Genomic DNA, 14,434 nt, shown 5'->3' with positions numbered 1-14,434 from the left:
CATTATCAATCCAGTTTAGAAAAAAATTCTATTGTTTCTATCTTGCAAGCAGGAAAATTGTTTTTTCTTTGTCCCATGGCAAGCTGTTACTGAGGGTTTGCTGCCATCGTGTGCCTGTGTCTAGAAACTACACACACAAAATAAAATGGCTGATAGTAGAAAAAAGAGTGTCTATGGGATACGGGTTTATTTGTAAGATTGTGATAGAAGAAGAAACCTATATGTCTTTTCTCAGTGAAACCACACAATAGGGCTATCCTCTGACCACAATATTTATCAATGGGATTGTGTGAGTTTCAGCTCCCAGCCCAGATAACAGTGATTTTGACAGTTTCTGAGCTTTAGGCTACTACTTGTTATAAAGTCTTCCCCTTACCTTCCTAATGCCTATGTCATTTTTTTATTTTATTTTTGTTACTAGTTAAAAATGACTTTTTCTCAAACACCATGACCTTTTTTGCAGCAGCACTTCTGTAGCCCTTTTGGAAGCCCAGCCACTAAATAGAGGTGTATGAAATTATGCATGGTGTCGAGAAAATGTCCAGAGAGGGGTTTTCCTCATCTAATACTGAAGCCTCATGCGGTTAACCCATGTTGGAAGATTTGAAACAGACCAAAGAAAATGCCTCTACAAGTGCCACATAATTAAACTCTGGGATTCACTGCTGCAGATGGTTTTGGCTGCCAATTTGGACGGCCTTAAAGGGTATAAGGCTATATCCGTGACTCTTTGTCATGATGGCAGTGTTCAGCCTGCACTGTTGGAGGCAGAATGCCTCTGAATACCTGTGCTGCGAAACACAACTAGGGAGAATGCGGTTACACGCAGGGCCTGATTGCAGGCTTCCCAAAAGCATCTCGTTGGCTGCCATGGGAACAGGATGCTGGTCTAGATAGATCTTCAACCTGATCCAACAGGGCTTCTTACTGACAGTTGAATGTTACCAGTTATTTTGATCATTTGTATGCTGTACGTTTTCTCTCATCCAGGGCTGGCATATGCATGGTCCCTTGGGTTTTCTTGTTTAGAAGTGGCACAGATGATATTTCTTGTGAGGCCAGGCTAATCTCCCTCTTGTGAGTAGATGAATAAAACTGCTGGTGGGTAAAAAATCTGCAAGAGTCTTGTAGCAAGGCTTTACCGTCTTGCTTGCTTGCTTTGGCCATGTAGAAGAGCCCTACAATGGGGCAGAGCCACATTGGGAGCGCAGGGCTACTGCTGAGAATGGCAGCCTCATGTTGAGCTTCCCTTTTGCCCTCTGCAGCATGGCATTCAGTACAGTGCATGGCATTAAGTTGCATGTTTCCCACACCTGCTAGTGGCAGCGAATAACATGCAATGGCAGTGGGGATGTGCTTGGCATCGCAGAATCGAATATGTTGCAGAGGGATAATATGGGGTGTTAGGTATAGTTAAGGCTATGGTTTTCCCAGTAGTGATGTATGGAAGTGAGAGCTGGACCCTAAAGAAGCCTGATCGCCGAAGAATTGATGCTTTTGAATTATGGTGCTGGAGGAGACTCTTGAGAGTCCCATGGACTGCAAGAAGATCAAAGCTCACCATTCTGAAGGAAATCAGCCCTGAGTGCTCACTGGAAGGACAGATCGTGAAGCTGAGGCTCCAATACTTTGGCCACCTCATGAGAAGAGAAGACTCCCTGGAAGAGACCCTGATGTTGGGAAAGACGGAGGGCAGAAGGAGAAGGGGACGACAGAGGACGAGATGGTTGGACAGTGTTCTTGAAGCTACCAGCATGAGTTTGACCAAACTGCAGGAGGCAGTGGAAGACAGGAGTGCCTGGTGTGCTCTGGTCCACGGGGTCACGAAGAGTCGGACACAACTGAACAACAACAGTACCTCTGGTGGCAGTCATGCCATGGGGTAGTCCATCCACCTTTGGTCCCTACCAAGAACTCTCAGCTCTCAGCTGTGGCTCGTAGAAGCTGTCAGCATACGACAGCAGACACATTCCAGGAAATGACTTCAAGTGGACGGCTAAAGCATAGCTTGGCAACAGTGCATCTGCACTGCATGCAGGAGGTCCAGGTTCAATCTCTGGCATCTTCAGGCAGGTCTGGGAATGTTCCCTGCCTGAAATCCTGGGAAGCCACTGCTAATCATTGTGCACAATACTGAGCTAGATCCTGGGCCACTGGTCTGATTTGGTATAAGATAGCTTCCTGCCTCTTCCCTTCCATGCATTAAAAGAACTTGGCATCTTAATGGTCAGATTAACAACCATATGTTGTTTGCCTATTGCTTTCTCTTTGTTTTATGATCTTATTGTCAGCATCATTTATGAATCATTACATTTCAAAATCCTTATAACCTTTTATATTCAAAACAGTACTTTTTAAAAAAGCAAGCAAGCTGAATTGTGCTTTTGTAATGGCATTTTATTTATATTCAAATAAGTATCTGAAACGGGCCTCTGAATGGGGTGGGGGGATATGATAGCAAAAATGTTATAGCTGGGAGTGGGGCTGCTGATTGTATCCTGCCCTCCAAGAGGTAAGTGGCACTGCTTTTCCTTCTTGAAAATCAGCGGTAGTACAATCCAGCCAAAGTTGAGCATTTTCATTTAAACCTCATTTAAACAGGAGGTTTAAGTACATCTCTTGGGTGGTATTTATACTCAAGAGTAGACCTACTGAAATCAACAAACATGACTTAAGTTAGGTCCGTTGATTTCAGTAGGTTTACTCTGAATGAGTGAGTACCACCGCTCCTGATGTAATAACTTGGTTTAAAACATATTTTATGAGTTTTAGAACACACCCATGTACCCAATACTTCAGTATGTATTAGCTGTAATACTAGATACATGTTGTTTTTGCCCTGAAGCACAATCACAGAGGGGAATACATGTGGAAGAGTCCTATAGTAAGTAGGGAAGGGGCTAGCAGCAGTGATGCAGAATGCTTCATTAGACCAAAAAGTGAAACAGCTTAACATATCTTTCCCTTGGAAACAGCCTCTCTCTCAGTATGTCAAGCCACATTTTCTCAAAAAAATAATAATCCTTTTTATAATGATAATTACAGCTTTCCTTTTTTCCCCTTTGGCAAATGGCTGATGTGGATGCAGCAACAATCCTGCAACAAATAAACATTTACAATCTTTCTGCCGCCCCCATCATGTAACAAGTGAATTATAGCTATGATAAACACCCACACACACCTAAACTAGCTTCTTAGGATTTCTCCCATGCAGGTTCATGGATTCGGAAATACGTTGATCCTGGAATAGTATTTGGAGTCTGAGATGACAGGGCTCTGTGAAGCTCCTTGGAAAGGTATTTTCTTTCTTTGTGACAAAGGATTTGTGATGACAACAGCTGCTGCATACTGATGAAAACAAAAGTGGATATTTGCTGCAAACTTTCCTTCAGTGGATTTCACAACAGATACAGGCTGTGTAAACAAACTCATTTTTACCCCTTCCTAAAACGAAAACAATGACTGCAAACTCCCATACAGTTAGGCCAAAGTAATCTAAAATCTAAATAATGGGATATAATTGGTCCAGCCTAAATGGCTTCAAATGTGAATCAAACAGCATATTTGTTTCAGCTCTGCTGTACACCTGCCACCAGAGAGACTTCCATTCAACTCTCTGAGGGGATCCTGATGATGATCTCCTACACAAAATAATATTTTGATTTCCATTCCAGGAGCCAAGACTGGCCTGGCTAAGATCCAGGAAGAGTGCAAATCCTATGTAAACAGAGCAGGGACTGACTAGCAAAAATCCCACAATAGCAGTGCCAACAGTGATCTCCATATATTCCCCCACCTAGGACTTGGGAGGGGTGTGGGCTAAAATAATTGAATCCATGCACACCATGTGTGTGCTCCCATGGCTTCATTAGAGCCATAATTGAGGACGTTAAGATGTTTGGACTATTGCTTTTTTAACCTGGTAACAAAAAATAAACTATCCATGGTTGTGCTTGTCCAAACTCCATAGTAGTTCTCTGAAGGGGATAACAAACCACTGCTGCAAAAAGAGTTCCTGACCTGACTGGCTAGTCTAGTTTGTTGCTGGAAGCTGACCATGTTCACCGCATCTGAGAATGGATTATTTTCCAGATACTGTCCTGATATGCTACCTGAGCATTGTGGGAGCCACTGCTTGGTCCATCTGAAGGAGGAAATGGGTACCATAGGAGCTCTGTTGACAGTGTAGCTCAACAGCCAAATCCAATAGGTATCTTAATACTTCTGAAAGATGCTGTGCAACTCTTAACCCAAATTGCACTGTTACTGTGGATCTCACCCTTTTTAAAATTTAAACCACACTCAGATGTAAAAGATGGCGTGCAATAGGTTTTAGCTATCCACTACAGTAGCTCATTCCAGGCATGGAGAAAGTGGATAGAGAAAGGGTTTTTTCCATGTCTCATTAATGCTAAAATTTGTGGGCATTCAACGAAATTGAATGTTGGGCAGTTCAGGATAGACAAAAGAAAGCACTTCTTCATACAGCTCCCAGATGGCTCCCACCAGCTTGGATGGCTTTTTAAGGTTACATAAATTCATGGAGGACAAGGCTATCCATGATGACCAGCCACAATGGCTATGCTCTGTTGCTACTGTCAGAGACTTGTCTCTGTCTCTGAAGACACAGGCATCTGGTTGGCCATCATGAGGAAAGGATGCTGGGCTTGATGGGCCAATGGCCTGATCCAGCACAGCTTGTTCTAGGTTCTTCTTCTAAGAGTGGCCTTCTTACAGGTGGCCTTTTCCTCATTGCTGGGCTGAGTGGTGAGTATACGTTCAATAGCAAAGCACTGGCTTTATCGGTGTAGATCAGAAGTGAGCACCCTGTTATTCTAGGGCTTTATGTATGTGTTGGGGGAAGGGGGTTAGGAGGAAGGGGGGCAAGAAAGATGCAGAGTGAGGGAGAGAAGCAGAAAGAGAAAAAGGGAAAAGGATGGCCCTGCCCACCTCTGGCCTCACCCACTTTTAACTAAGGTCCTTTTGACTCCAGCCTCAGCCAACTCTGAGATGCCATCAACTGATTACCACCAAGGGACTATGAATCTCAGTGGAAAGAGTTGCCCACCCCTAGCACAGATGTTTACTAGTTGCAACACAGAAAGGTAGCAAGGCTGAGAGAAGCTTCTTTGTCCATCAATAAAACAGCCCCATGCTTAGTTCACTGCCCCCTCCCCAGCCACGTATTTGGCCACTTCCCATGTCTCTTTGGCCGTGTAGTGTGGCTTTGCACCTGGGTGTGCATTATGGCTCTGGCTCTAGCAAAGTCTTCGGTCTCCAGTGCATCTAGGTGGTTGTTCAGTTTGTGCACAGCAATTAATCTGTTCAGAGCACCACAGGGAATTATCCCATGATGGCCCGCAGCAGGACAACACTGGATAAATGCTAAAATAAATTATCAGACACGCTAACCAGGGTGACTCTGACAGAAGCTGCCAAATCTCCCTCAGTATGTCCCTTCAGCATAGTGTCATGAAGTATTTTCGTAATTCCCACAAAACAGGATGTGCTATTAGAGAGAATGTGGCAGACTAATACAGCAACCTCAAGATTCCAGGCAAAAGCAATGCTTTCTTGATTGACAAGTGCTAAAAGATTCAGTTTTGCTGTCTATCAAGGCTCTGGCTTTCAGCTGGCCCTGCATCCCGCGAGACTTCCTGTCTTTAATTCAATTTGTTCCTCTCTTGGAAGCCTCAAAGTTGTCTTCCTTTTCCTTCCTTTTGGTTTCCTGTCCTGGCCTTGCGGCCAAATGTATGTCTGTTTTTAAGAATAATTCAGCAGCCAACACTAGAGCCAGAAAAGCATGCTTTGTCCCATTCTTGTCTTCTCCCTCTAGACTCCAAAGGCTAGGACATCCACGGAGGTGCATGGGAGCCTACCTCTTCCCGATATTTCAAGGCTCCCTCGAGGGATAAGTTTTAGGGCTAACTATTGCAAAGCCTCGTTACCATAAAAACCATCCTCCTTGTTGCAAAACCCCAATAAACATCAAGTCAGCGTTGCCCTGATACGTTGCCCTGTCTTTCCCCTTTTCTTTCCCCTAGGTGGTAGTGGTTTGCAGGGTGAGGCAGTAGTGCTCACCTGACCTCCCGCTCACCAGCATCTCTGTAGCTCACTGGGGCAAAGTGGGGTGGGGTGGGGGGTGGCAAGGTGCAAACACACAAGGAGGAGTGTTTGGTACGTAACTGCACTGCGCCAACCTTCCCCCTTTCCCACTTGGTAAGTCACAGCAATGCCACCAGCCACTACCACCCCTGCTACCCCATGACATGGTGCGAGTGGTGAAAATGCAAGAGGTCTCTCAAATTTAATCATCTCCGCAAAATCCATGAATGCACAGGAGCCATCTCTGGATATGGACCTTAATGCCTCCTGGCTTTGTGTTGGCGTTTACGCAGCCGTCAGCAGGGGACTATGAAGCAAAACTTTGCAGCAGGGATAGAGAACCTGTAGCCCTCTGGATGTTGCTGTACTACAACTCCCCTCACCATGGGCCGTGCTGGCTGGGACTGATGGGAGCTGGAGTGCCACAGGACCAACGCCCCTGCTTTACAAGATCCAGATAAGCAGGAAGCGAGGCAACGAGCTCAATCTACGTCAGTAAGCAATCACGTTAGCCCTAAAATTGTAAACATAGTTTTATTGCCATTCACTCATCACAAGGTAACTCTTTCTCCTGACCATGCGAAAACAAGATGGCAGCCTACAGAGACATGGGTGCAGCCCACATGCCACAGTTTCCAAAAACTAGCTATAGTTTTTACACCAAGAGTCCCACATGTGCTCATTTCAAATGGACATGATAATGATTGTTCCCCACAGTTAACCTTGGAGAAGAGAGCTATTAAATTAGAATGGGCCAAGTCCATCCAACTCAGCAGATACAAACACAGGTACTGAGCTTAATATCAGAGTAATAGGATTAGTTCATAAATTAAAAAAATACCAAAAAAATCATCTATTTCAATCTTTCCCCTCCCCACCTCAGAAACTCCTCTGAATTGATAAAACTGTCCAGCAAATATGCCTAGAAACTCCATGTCACATCTTCCCACCCTATTCCCATTTATTAAAAGCAAGAAAGAAGAAGGGGGGAAAAAACCCTAATGAATTAAACCAGGACTGATCTTCCTGCATGCCTGGAAGTAATTTACATGGCAAATGTCCCACTTCAGTTTTAAGCATCCAGTTATTAAGGTCATTTAAAGGTTTCTTCTCCATCCAAAAAAAGAAAGAAAAGAGGAACTTGGTTACGCTGTGCTCCTGGTGCAGATTCTCTTTAAAAGACTTTCATACAAAAGAGCTCCACCCCAAGAGAAAATGCCAGGAAAATAGATCTGTGTCTTCGGGAGTGATGGCGAAGCCCACCGTGGAGACTTCTGGGTCTGCTACAAGTATTCCAGCTCCAGTGCGTGTCGCAGAGCCTCAAGATCGGCGTGGCAGGAGATCCTCCAGAAAGGCATGTTGTGCTAGGAGGAGATGTTTTAAAAGAGGAAAAGGGTCATAAGACGTTCCCTGAATCACCACCCAAACAGTGGTAATTGAGTAATGTGACCAGTTTCATTTATACAGAATCTAAAAAAGACATGGATAATCATTGTATGCGGGTGGGGCAGTGATCAAAAGAGAGACAACCGTTACTCATCAGCCTCAGCCAGCAGGGCTGATACCTAAGGATGATGGGAGTTGTAGTCCACAACATCTAAGGGGCCACATTTTCCTCATCCCTGATATACAACTGGCTTGCTCTATAGTTTACATCTCATTTATAACATTTATATTCCACCTTTCATCCAAGGAGCTCAAGCCACCATTATTATTATTATTATTACTACTACTACTGCTACTGCTACTACTACCACCATGGGCATAGCCAGGATTTTTGTTGGGAGGGGGGCAGGAATTTGTTAGGAGGGGCAGGAATTTGGGGGGAGGCAGAAACAATGTGACTGGTCAGTTACGTTTTTCTATTGTTTTACTATGCCCATGATTTATACCCCACCCATTTAGCTGGGTTTCCCCAGCCACTCTGGGCGGCTTCCAACACATATAAACGCATAAGAATACATCAAACATTAAAAATACAGGGCTGCCTTCAGATGTCTTCTAAAAGTTGTGTAGTTCTTTATCTCCTTGACATCTGATGGGAGGGTGTTCCACAGGGAGGGTGCCACTGCCAAGAAGGCCCTGTGCCTGGTTCCCTGTAACTTTACTTCTTGCAGGGAGGAAACTGCCAGAAGGCCCTTGGTTCTTCCCTCTCTCCATTTTACTCTCACAACAACCCTGTGAGGTAGGTTAGGCTGAGAGACTGTGATTAGTCAAGGTCACCCAGTGAGGTTTATGGCTGAGTGGGGATTTGTGCCCTGGTCCCTCAGGTCCTAACAGATGGCTTTTGTTCAGATCTGTCTGCAGTGCATTTGACATCTTTTCACCCCACCTTAAAAAAACGGTGCAGGAGCCAAGCTTGAGTCCTTTGATGTAGAATAATGCACTGAATGTGCATACCAACTTTCATTTTGGTATTTCAGACTTCAAGGCAAAAATCTCATTGTGGTATTATTGTGGGTCTTATTTTAAAATCTGAGTGGACTATATGAAATATATATGCAAAAGGTGTGAGTGCTATTCATATCTCCATTATGCAGAGATTTACTCTCTCCCACTGTTAAAATGCAACTCAATCTGCTGCTGAGTAATTATTATCAACCACCCATTTCAAGTAATCTGCTATTTCCCCCATTTCACCAACAAATGAATAATCACTGCCTTAGAAATATCTAGGAATTATCTGAAGAGTACAGTGGCTGTGCTCAGATTGGAAACCAGGTCTGCCAGATGTAAATCCAACCTCATACACGCAATTATAACTGATTTATCACCGTTTTCTTCCCATACTCAAGACACGCAGTAAAGGTGTTACAACTGAGAAATCGGGTGGTTTCATGAACCATCCGAAATTTGGATTTGGGACTGGGGAGAGGTGTGCTGAAATCCTTGCTCAGCTCTCTGGATGGACAAATTATTCTCCCCTAGCCTAGCCTACCTTTATTCTGGGAGGATAAAACGGAATGCTGATTCCACATATGGTGATCAAACTTGGGAGGACTGGCGGAATACGTGCGTGATTAAAGTAATGTAAAAACATATTATTGGCACAAAAATGGAAACAAGAAGACTTACCAATGAAAGAAGAGTGGCAAATGAAATTAATGGACTACCGTATTTTTCACTCTATAGGACGCACCCGATCATAGGACGCACCTTGTTTTAGAGGGGGAGAACAAGAACAAAAAATCCCCCCCCCTGCTCAGCGCCCCTTCAGCGAAGTGGCAGGAGAAACGGAGCCCCTTCCATTTCTCCTTCCGCTTTGCTGAAGGGGCGCTGCGCAGCTCTCCCTCTCTGTGCAGCGCCAGGCTTCAGGGATAGCCACTGACCCCTCTTGCTCTCCAGGCTTCAGCGAAAGGAACCCGAAGCCTCCGGAGCACAGCGGGAGCACTCCCACTGCGCTTCAAAGGCTTTGGGTTCCTTTCGCTGAAGCCATGGAGCCTGCATTCGCTCCATAAGACGCACACACATTTCCCCTTAGTTTTTGGAGAGGAAAAAGTGTGTCTTATAGACCAAAAAATATGGTATGCAGAACTAGACAAATTGACAGGAAGGATTCAAAACCTGCGGGACTGGAGGACTGGAGTAAATATTTGAATTATCTGAAAGTAAATATTTGAATTATCTGAAAAGCAATTGTAACAAACAGATTACGCTAGTAGGATTGCAAGAAGTTTTATAAGGAGGATTCTGCGAAATATTGCCAGGAAGATTATGAAGAGAATATCAGTTAAGGATAAATAATAGAGAAATTAAGAAATGCAGATTAAGTGATAAAGAATGTAAAATCTTCAGAGGTAGTTGACGGAAGTCTAAAATAATGTATAAGATAAGAAGTTATGTTAAATGACTGCTGGAAATGATGTGTTAAAATTAATAAAAATGTATTTATTTATTTTTTAAAAGAAAGTAATGTAAAAACAAATCCGAAGTCAGCCGCCTGCCCTTGAAGAAGAAAATGCCACTACTTCCACCTCATTCATTCCTCCTCTGCTTTCCCCACATGGCTCTGCTTCCATTTAAATGATCTGTTTTTCTTTCTCTGAAGAGATGAGATGTTGGCAGCGCAGCCACGCCTGCTGCTCAGCTCCCATCCATTCATCACTCGCCCCGACAGGTGAAGAGAAATGACCCACTCAGGCCGAGAGATATCATCAGGACTGCCCTCCCCATGGGTTTATAGAGCTCAGGTGTGTAGTCACCCTTGCTAATGATCATCATCAATCAGAGGCCCTGACAGCTCCGGGCAAAGAATGTGCGCCCATTAAGGGGGAAGAGGCTTAAAGCAGGAGACACCAGCAAAGGGGGCCCCCTCTTCTTGCGGCACAGTTTGTAAAAGGTATTGCTTAACCCCACTGTCAGGGAGCCGGTGGCCTTTGATGCACCTCTGTGCACTGACCCTGTTACCTTTGAAGTTCGCGGGAGCCCTGTCTGAAGCTTCGCGCTATTATTATGACTTCTTCACTTTCTTCCTAATGCATTTCTGGCGTTAACTTTTTAACTCCTGGAGAACCGACACATTTGCTGGGCAGCTGCTCAGCTTAAATCAGCCCAACAGAAGAAGTGCATGCACACAGGGGAAAAGAGAGGCGTACAGCCTAATGAGGCAAAGAGTAGCTTTCTGCAGTGTGTGGGTGGATGGATTTTCATTTGGAAAACAGCACTGGGAGAAAGAGATGGGGGGCCATAGGTCTGTGGTAAGAACAGATACCTTCCACGCAGCAGAAGGTGCCAAGTTCAGTTCTCGGCATCTTCAAGTTGGGCTGTGAAAGACCCTGTCTGAAATCCCAGGGACTCCCTGCCATAGATCAATGGACGCACTAGCAAAGCAACTTTGTGTGCTCCACCCCACACACAGTAGAAATGAAGAACAGCAGATCTCGACGCACTCACTGACTCGCTCTTACTCCTTATTTATGTACCTAACTAACAGTTGTTAATCAAGAGCAGTTTCTGTAGCAAGTGGGAAACTGTTGGAAATTCTTCAACGGCTGAGAGGGGTGGAGAGAGGATTTACAGTAGGAAATTGCTCACAGTGCTTTATGAACTTTCAGGCCAGGGAAAAAATAATGAGCTAATTTCTGTCCATGATTCAGGTAAAAGGTGAGAATGCTTTCTGAGCTATTCTTTTAAAAGTGGGGTTGCGAACCTGAAAACCGTACCTTTTTTGCCCCCTGTTCCTCTTCAACACCATCTCCTATTACGATGTACACAGCTTTCCGTCCAAACCTCTGCATTATCCTTTCGAAACAGCTCTCTTTCCCTGCATAACAAAAAGGAGTCATTATTTTTTCTGGGCAAAGGTGATAAAGGAACTGAGAGTCATTTGTTCTTTGTATGTGGGTTTAGGGGTGCATTCATCTAGCCCAGGGGTGGGGAACTTCAGGCTCCCCTGGCCTGTCTCTCTGGTCCTTGAAACTCTCCCTGGGCCACACTCAAGGGCTTTTGCTCGGCGGGCACACTTTATGCTGGTCTGGATGGAGGAGAGAGAGGATTGTGTGCAGAAACTAGCCCTGCCTGGCCAGCCCCTGCCTTTGAGAACCTCCAGGGGTAAAGTCAAGCCACTGTGTTAGCAGCACCGAAGTGGCCCCACAAGCCTGGACAGTGTGTATGGAGGTCATGGACTGCCCAGACAACCAGACCCCCACTCTCAGCACCATACTAAATTCTACTCATGGGGTTTATATCCAACACTATTCATACTCACAGCAGACCCACTAATATTAGTGGACATGAGCAACAGGCCCATTAAATCAACAGGTCAACCCTGGATGCAACCAATTGTTCTTACCTGTCTTTGTTGCACTATAAATATTTTCAATTGGGAAGACAGTGCCTAGTCCATAAAGCAGGACTTTTGCAAGGGCTGGTATGAGCTGGGTTGTAGTCACCAAAACATTTACACAGTTAGGCCTGCAAGACAGAAAGCAGCGACAGAATTAAAGTCAATGGGGACCCCTCCCTTTCCACCCTCCCCCCCCCCCCGAGATCTTTGCTTTTCTGCTCTATTAGGCTAAACTGGAAGCAGGATATAAGGTTTGCCAGCAACGAGTCCCTTGAAATCAGTGATTAACACAGTCAGCAGTGGCTAGACTCTTAAAACGTTTTTCTCCCTCCATAATTTATTATAACTCAAAACTAGCCTGAAAGAGGAGTACGTCACAAGTAATCACACACTGGGGATATAAATGGTGTAAAACTCCAATAGCATTTACACTGCGCCCCCCTTGGGCAGCTGACTCCCTTTATTGCTTTCCTGCTTTCTGCACAAAACTATTATATCTGGGAGCCAGGATTGTTCTGGTTTTAGATCTAGTTCCCCATCACATGTCCAGATGTGGCCCCCCACAAATTTGGCCAAAGGTGTCCTATAAATAAACGTGCCTCGGTTTGTTTGGAGAACACAAGAGGAAAGTAAAACTTCTTGCAGCCTGGAGACGACTCCTTAAGCCGTTCTTACCGGGAATGTATCAAATCCAGAGCTTTCAAAGCATGTGTTAGCCAGAGATCAGTCAGCGCTTCCAGTTCTGCTCTTAACTGCAGCCAGGTTTCCCTCTTAGGAGCTCCTATTAAACCTGTGGATAGAGAAAGCAGCGTTTGTAGCTGGTTCCAAGGGGAAGGCGCGGAATAGCTTGCACATGGCTTTTGCAAAGCCATAGAATCATTGAGTTGGAATGAGCCAGAAATCCAACTAGTACAACCTGATGCCCAAAAGGCAGGGCCATCCATCCACCAGCCGCCTACAGCCCCCCCCCCCGCGCAGTTGATAATCACCATGTGCCAAAGAGCTGGGAGCAAAACCGTATTGCAGAAAGGTGCTTGTAACGAAATGAAGCAGCACATCGCTGGTTGGTTTTCCATGCTAAGCCACTTGTGGTAGAGCTTTCCTCCCCACATCCCATCCCACCCCCAGCAGACCCCAAGTCTCAATGCTGCAGTCTCACACGGTTTCTCCTTTGACTGACTGCAGCAACCTTTGCCAACCGGGTGCCCCCCAAGTTCTTCTTTCAGTAGCTGTGCTGGCTAGGGCTGATGGGGAGTTGGAGTGCAGCCGTTTGGCCAAGGATGCGCTACAGCCTCATCCAGTCCTGAACAGCCCTCCTGTTCTTCCGACTGCACAGAGCTGGCTTCAGTTTCTCTGGGGTGTCCTCAGGCAAGACTCCCTCAGTGGGCTACCTTAAATGGGAGCATCCAATTTAAGTGCTTTGGTTTTTTAAATTTAAATAGCACCTTGCTGGGGCTTCATCAAATGGCCTTTTCCCTTCCGACAGCTTTGGTGGGGCAGGGATTTCATGTGAAATTGCAGCATGGGAAATCTACCCACAAATTACAGTCCTGATAATGACCCCCCCCCCCGCTTGTACCTGCAATTTAAAGATTTAAAAACTAGACACGTTCATTGCATTCGTGCAATTAGTGTCATGTCTCATTTGACCTGTGATGCTCAAATTGTGTGCATGTTTCCCCTGAGTTCTCTTCTCCTACCCCTCTCTGCACATGCACACTTCCTTTACGGTCGTGGGATACTGCATTCTGAATCAGAGGGTCACAGCGAGGGGCTTTTCTCTTTCCCTATGAGCTATTTTCCTTATCGCACTCGCCCTGTCCAAGCTGCTTGACGCTTGCAGGGCGAAAGATGCAGGTGCTGGGCGCCATGTTTTCTCCTGCAGGAGGTCAAGCAACACTGGAATTTTGGTAAGAAAAATAATCCTTGGGGAAAGAGGTAAGAGCCTTTGGCTCACTCACTTCCCTACATACCTTGGGCAGAACATTCCTACAACTGAGCACCATGTGTAGTTAGAGGCTTATGCTGCCTTGGAGCAGTCTTGGAAAAAGTTGTGTTGATGAAGTCAAAACTGGCCCAGAGTGGGTTTGGATTTTTATTGTTATTTTTTTACATTTATCAGCTGTTAAATGTTTTATGTGTGCCTTTAAAAACATATTCAGCAGAACATGCACCATGAACTTAAACAATAACCATTAAAGGTGCAGGCCATTTCCTGCAGATTAGTGACTGTCTGAAAGGAGCCAATGGTCTGAGCTGAAGCAGACAGCTAGATAAGCCCAACCAGTTATTATTTCTTCAATCCCCCTGAAAAGCTGTGTGCCAAGGTCATTATTCTGGATAATAATGGCAGACAATGCAAGTTTAAAATACCTGGAGGAGCAATTGCCATTTCTCCCTCCCTCCTTTCCAACCCCTTCCTGCCTTTTTGGTGTTAGTTCTAGCTATGTGACGGATGTGAAGATGCAATGCTGAGCAGGTTCTACTATGAACGATGCTGGGGCTGCACTGTGGGGCTCCACAATGTTGTGTAATGGAATTGTG

The 14,434-nt window shown here is 45.2% G+C and overlaps 1 protein-coding gene across 4 annotated transcripts in view; it reads right to left on the bottom strand.

Annotated features, from left to right (window-relative positions):
- Nucleotides 1-6,620: 6,620 nt before the first annotated feature.
- The window catches only part of EYA2 (EYA transcriptional coactivator and phosphatase 2), a 140,624-nt gene continuing 132,810 nt past the window's right edge, over nt 6,621-14,434 (bottom strand). For all 4 annotated transcript variants that reach the window (XM_053394162.1, XM_053394165.1, XM_053394163.1 and 1 more), the window contains exons 13-16: nt 12,566-12,680; nt 11,897-12,018; nt 11,268-11,368; nt 6,621-7,469 (exon numbers count right to left, since the gene is read on the bottom strand). In XM_053394162.1, coding sequence (XP_053250137.1) covers nt 7,389-7,469; nt 11,268-11,368; nt 11,897-12,018; nt 12,566-12,680 — 419 coding nt within the window. In that variant the 3' untranslated portion in view covers nt 6,621-7,388. The remainder of the gene's footprint in view (nt 7,470-11,267; nt 11,369-11,896; nt 12,019-12,565; nt 12,681-14,434) is intronic.

The sequence above is a fragment of the Podarcis raffonei genome, chromosome 6 (assembly GCF_027172205.1).
Source record: "Podarcis raffonei isolate rPodRaf1 chromosome 6, rPodRaf1.pri, whole genome shotgun sequence".
NCBI classification, from domain to species: domain Eukaryota; kingdom Metazoa; phylum Chordata; class Lepidosauria; order Squamata; family Lacertidae; genus Podarcis; species Podarcis raffonei.
The sequence above is the reverse complement of the archived record's forward strand: the minus strand, read 5'-3'. Positions and strand labels throughout refer to the sequence as shown.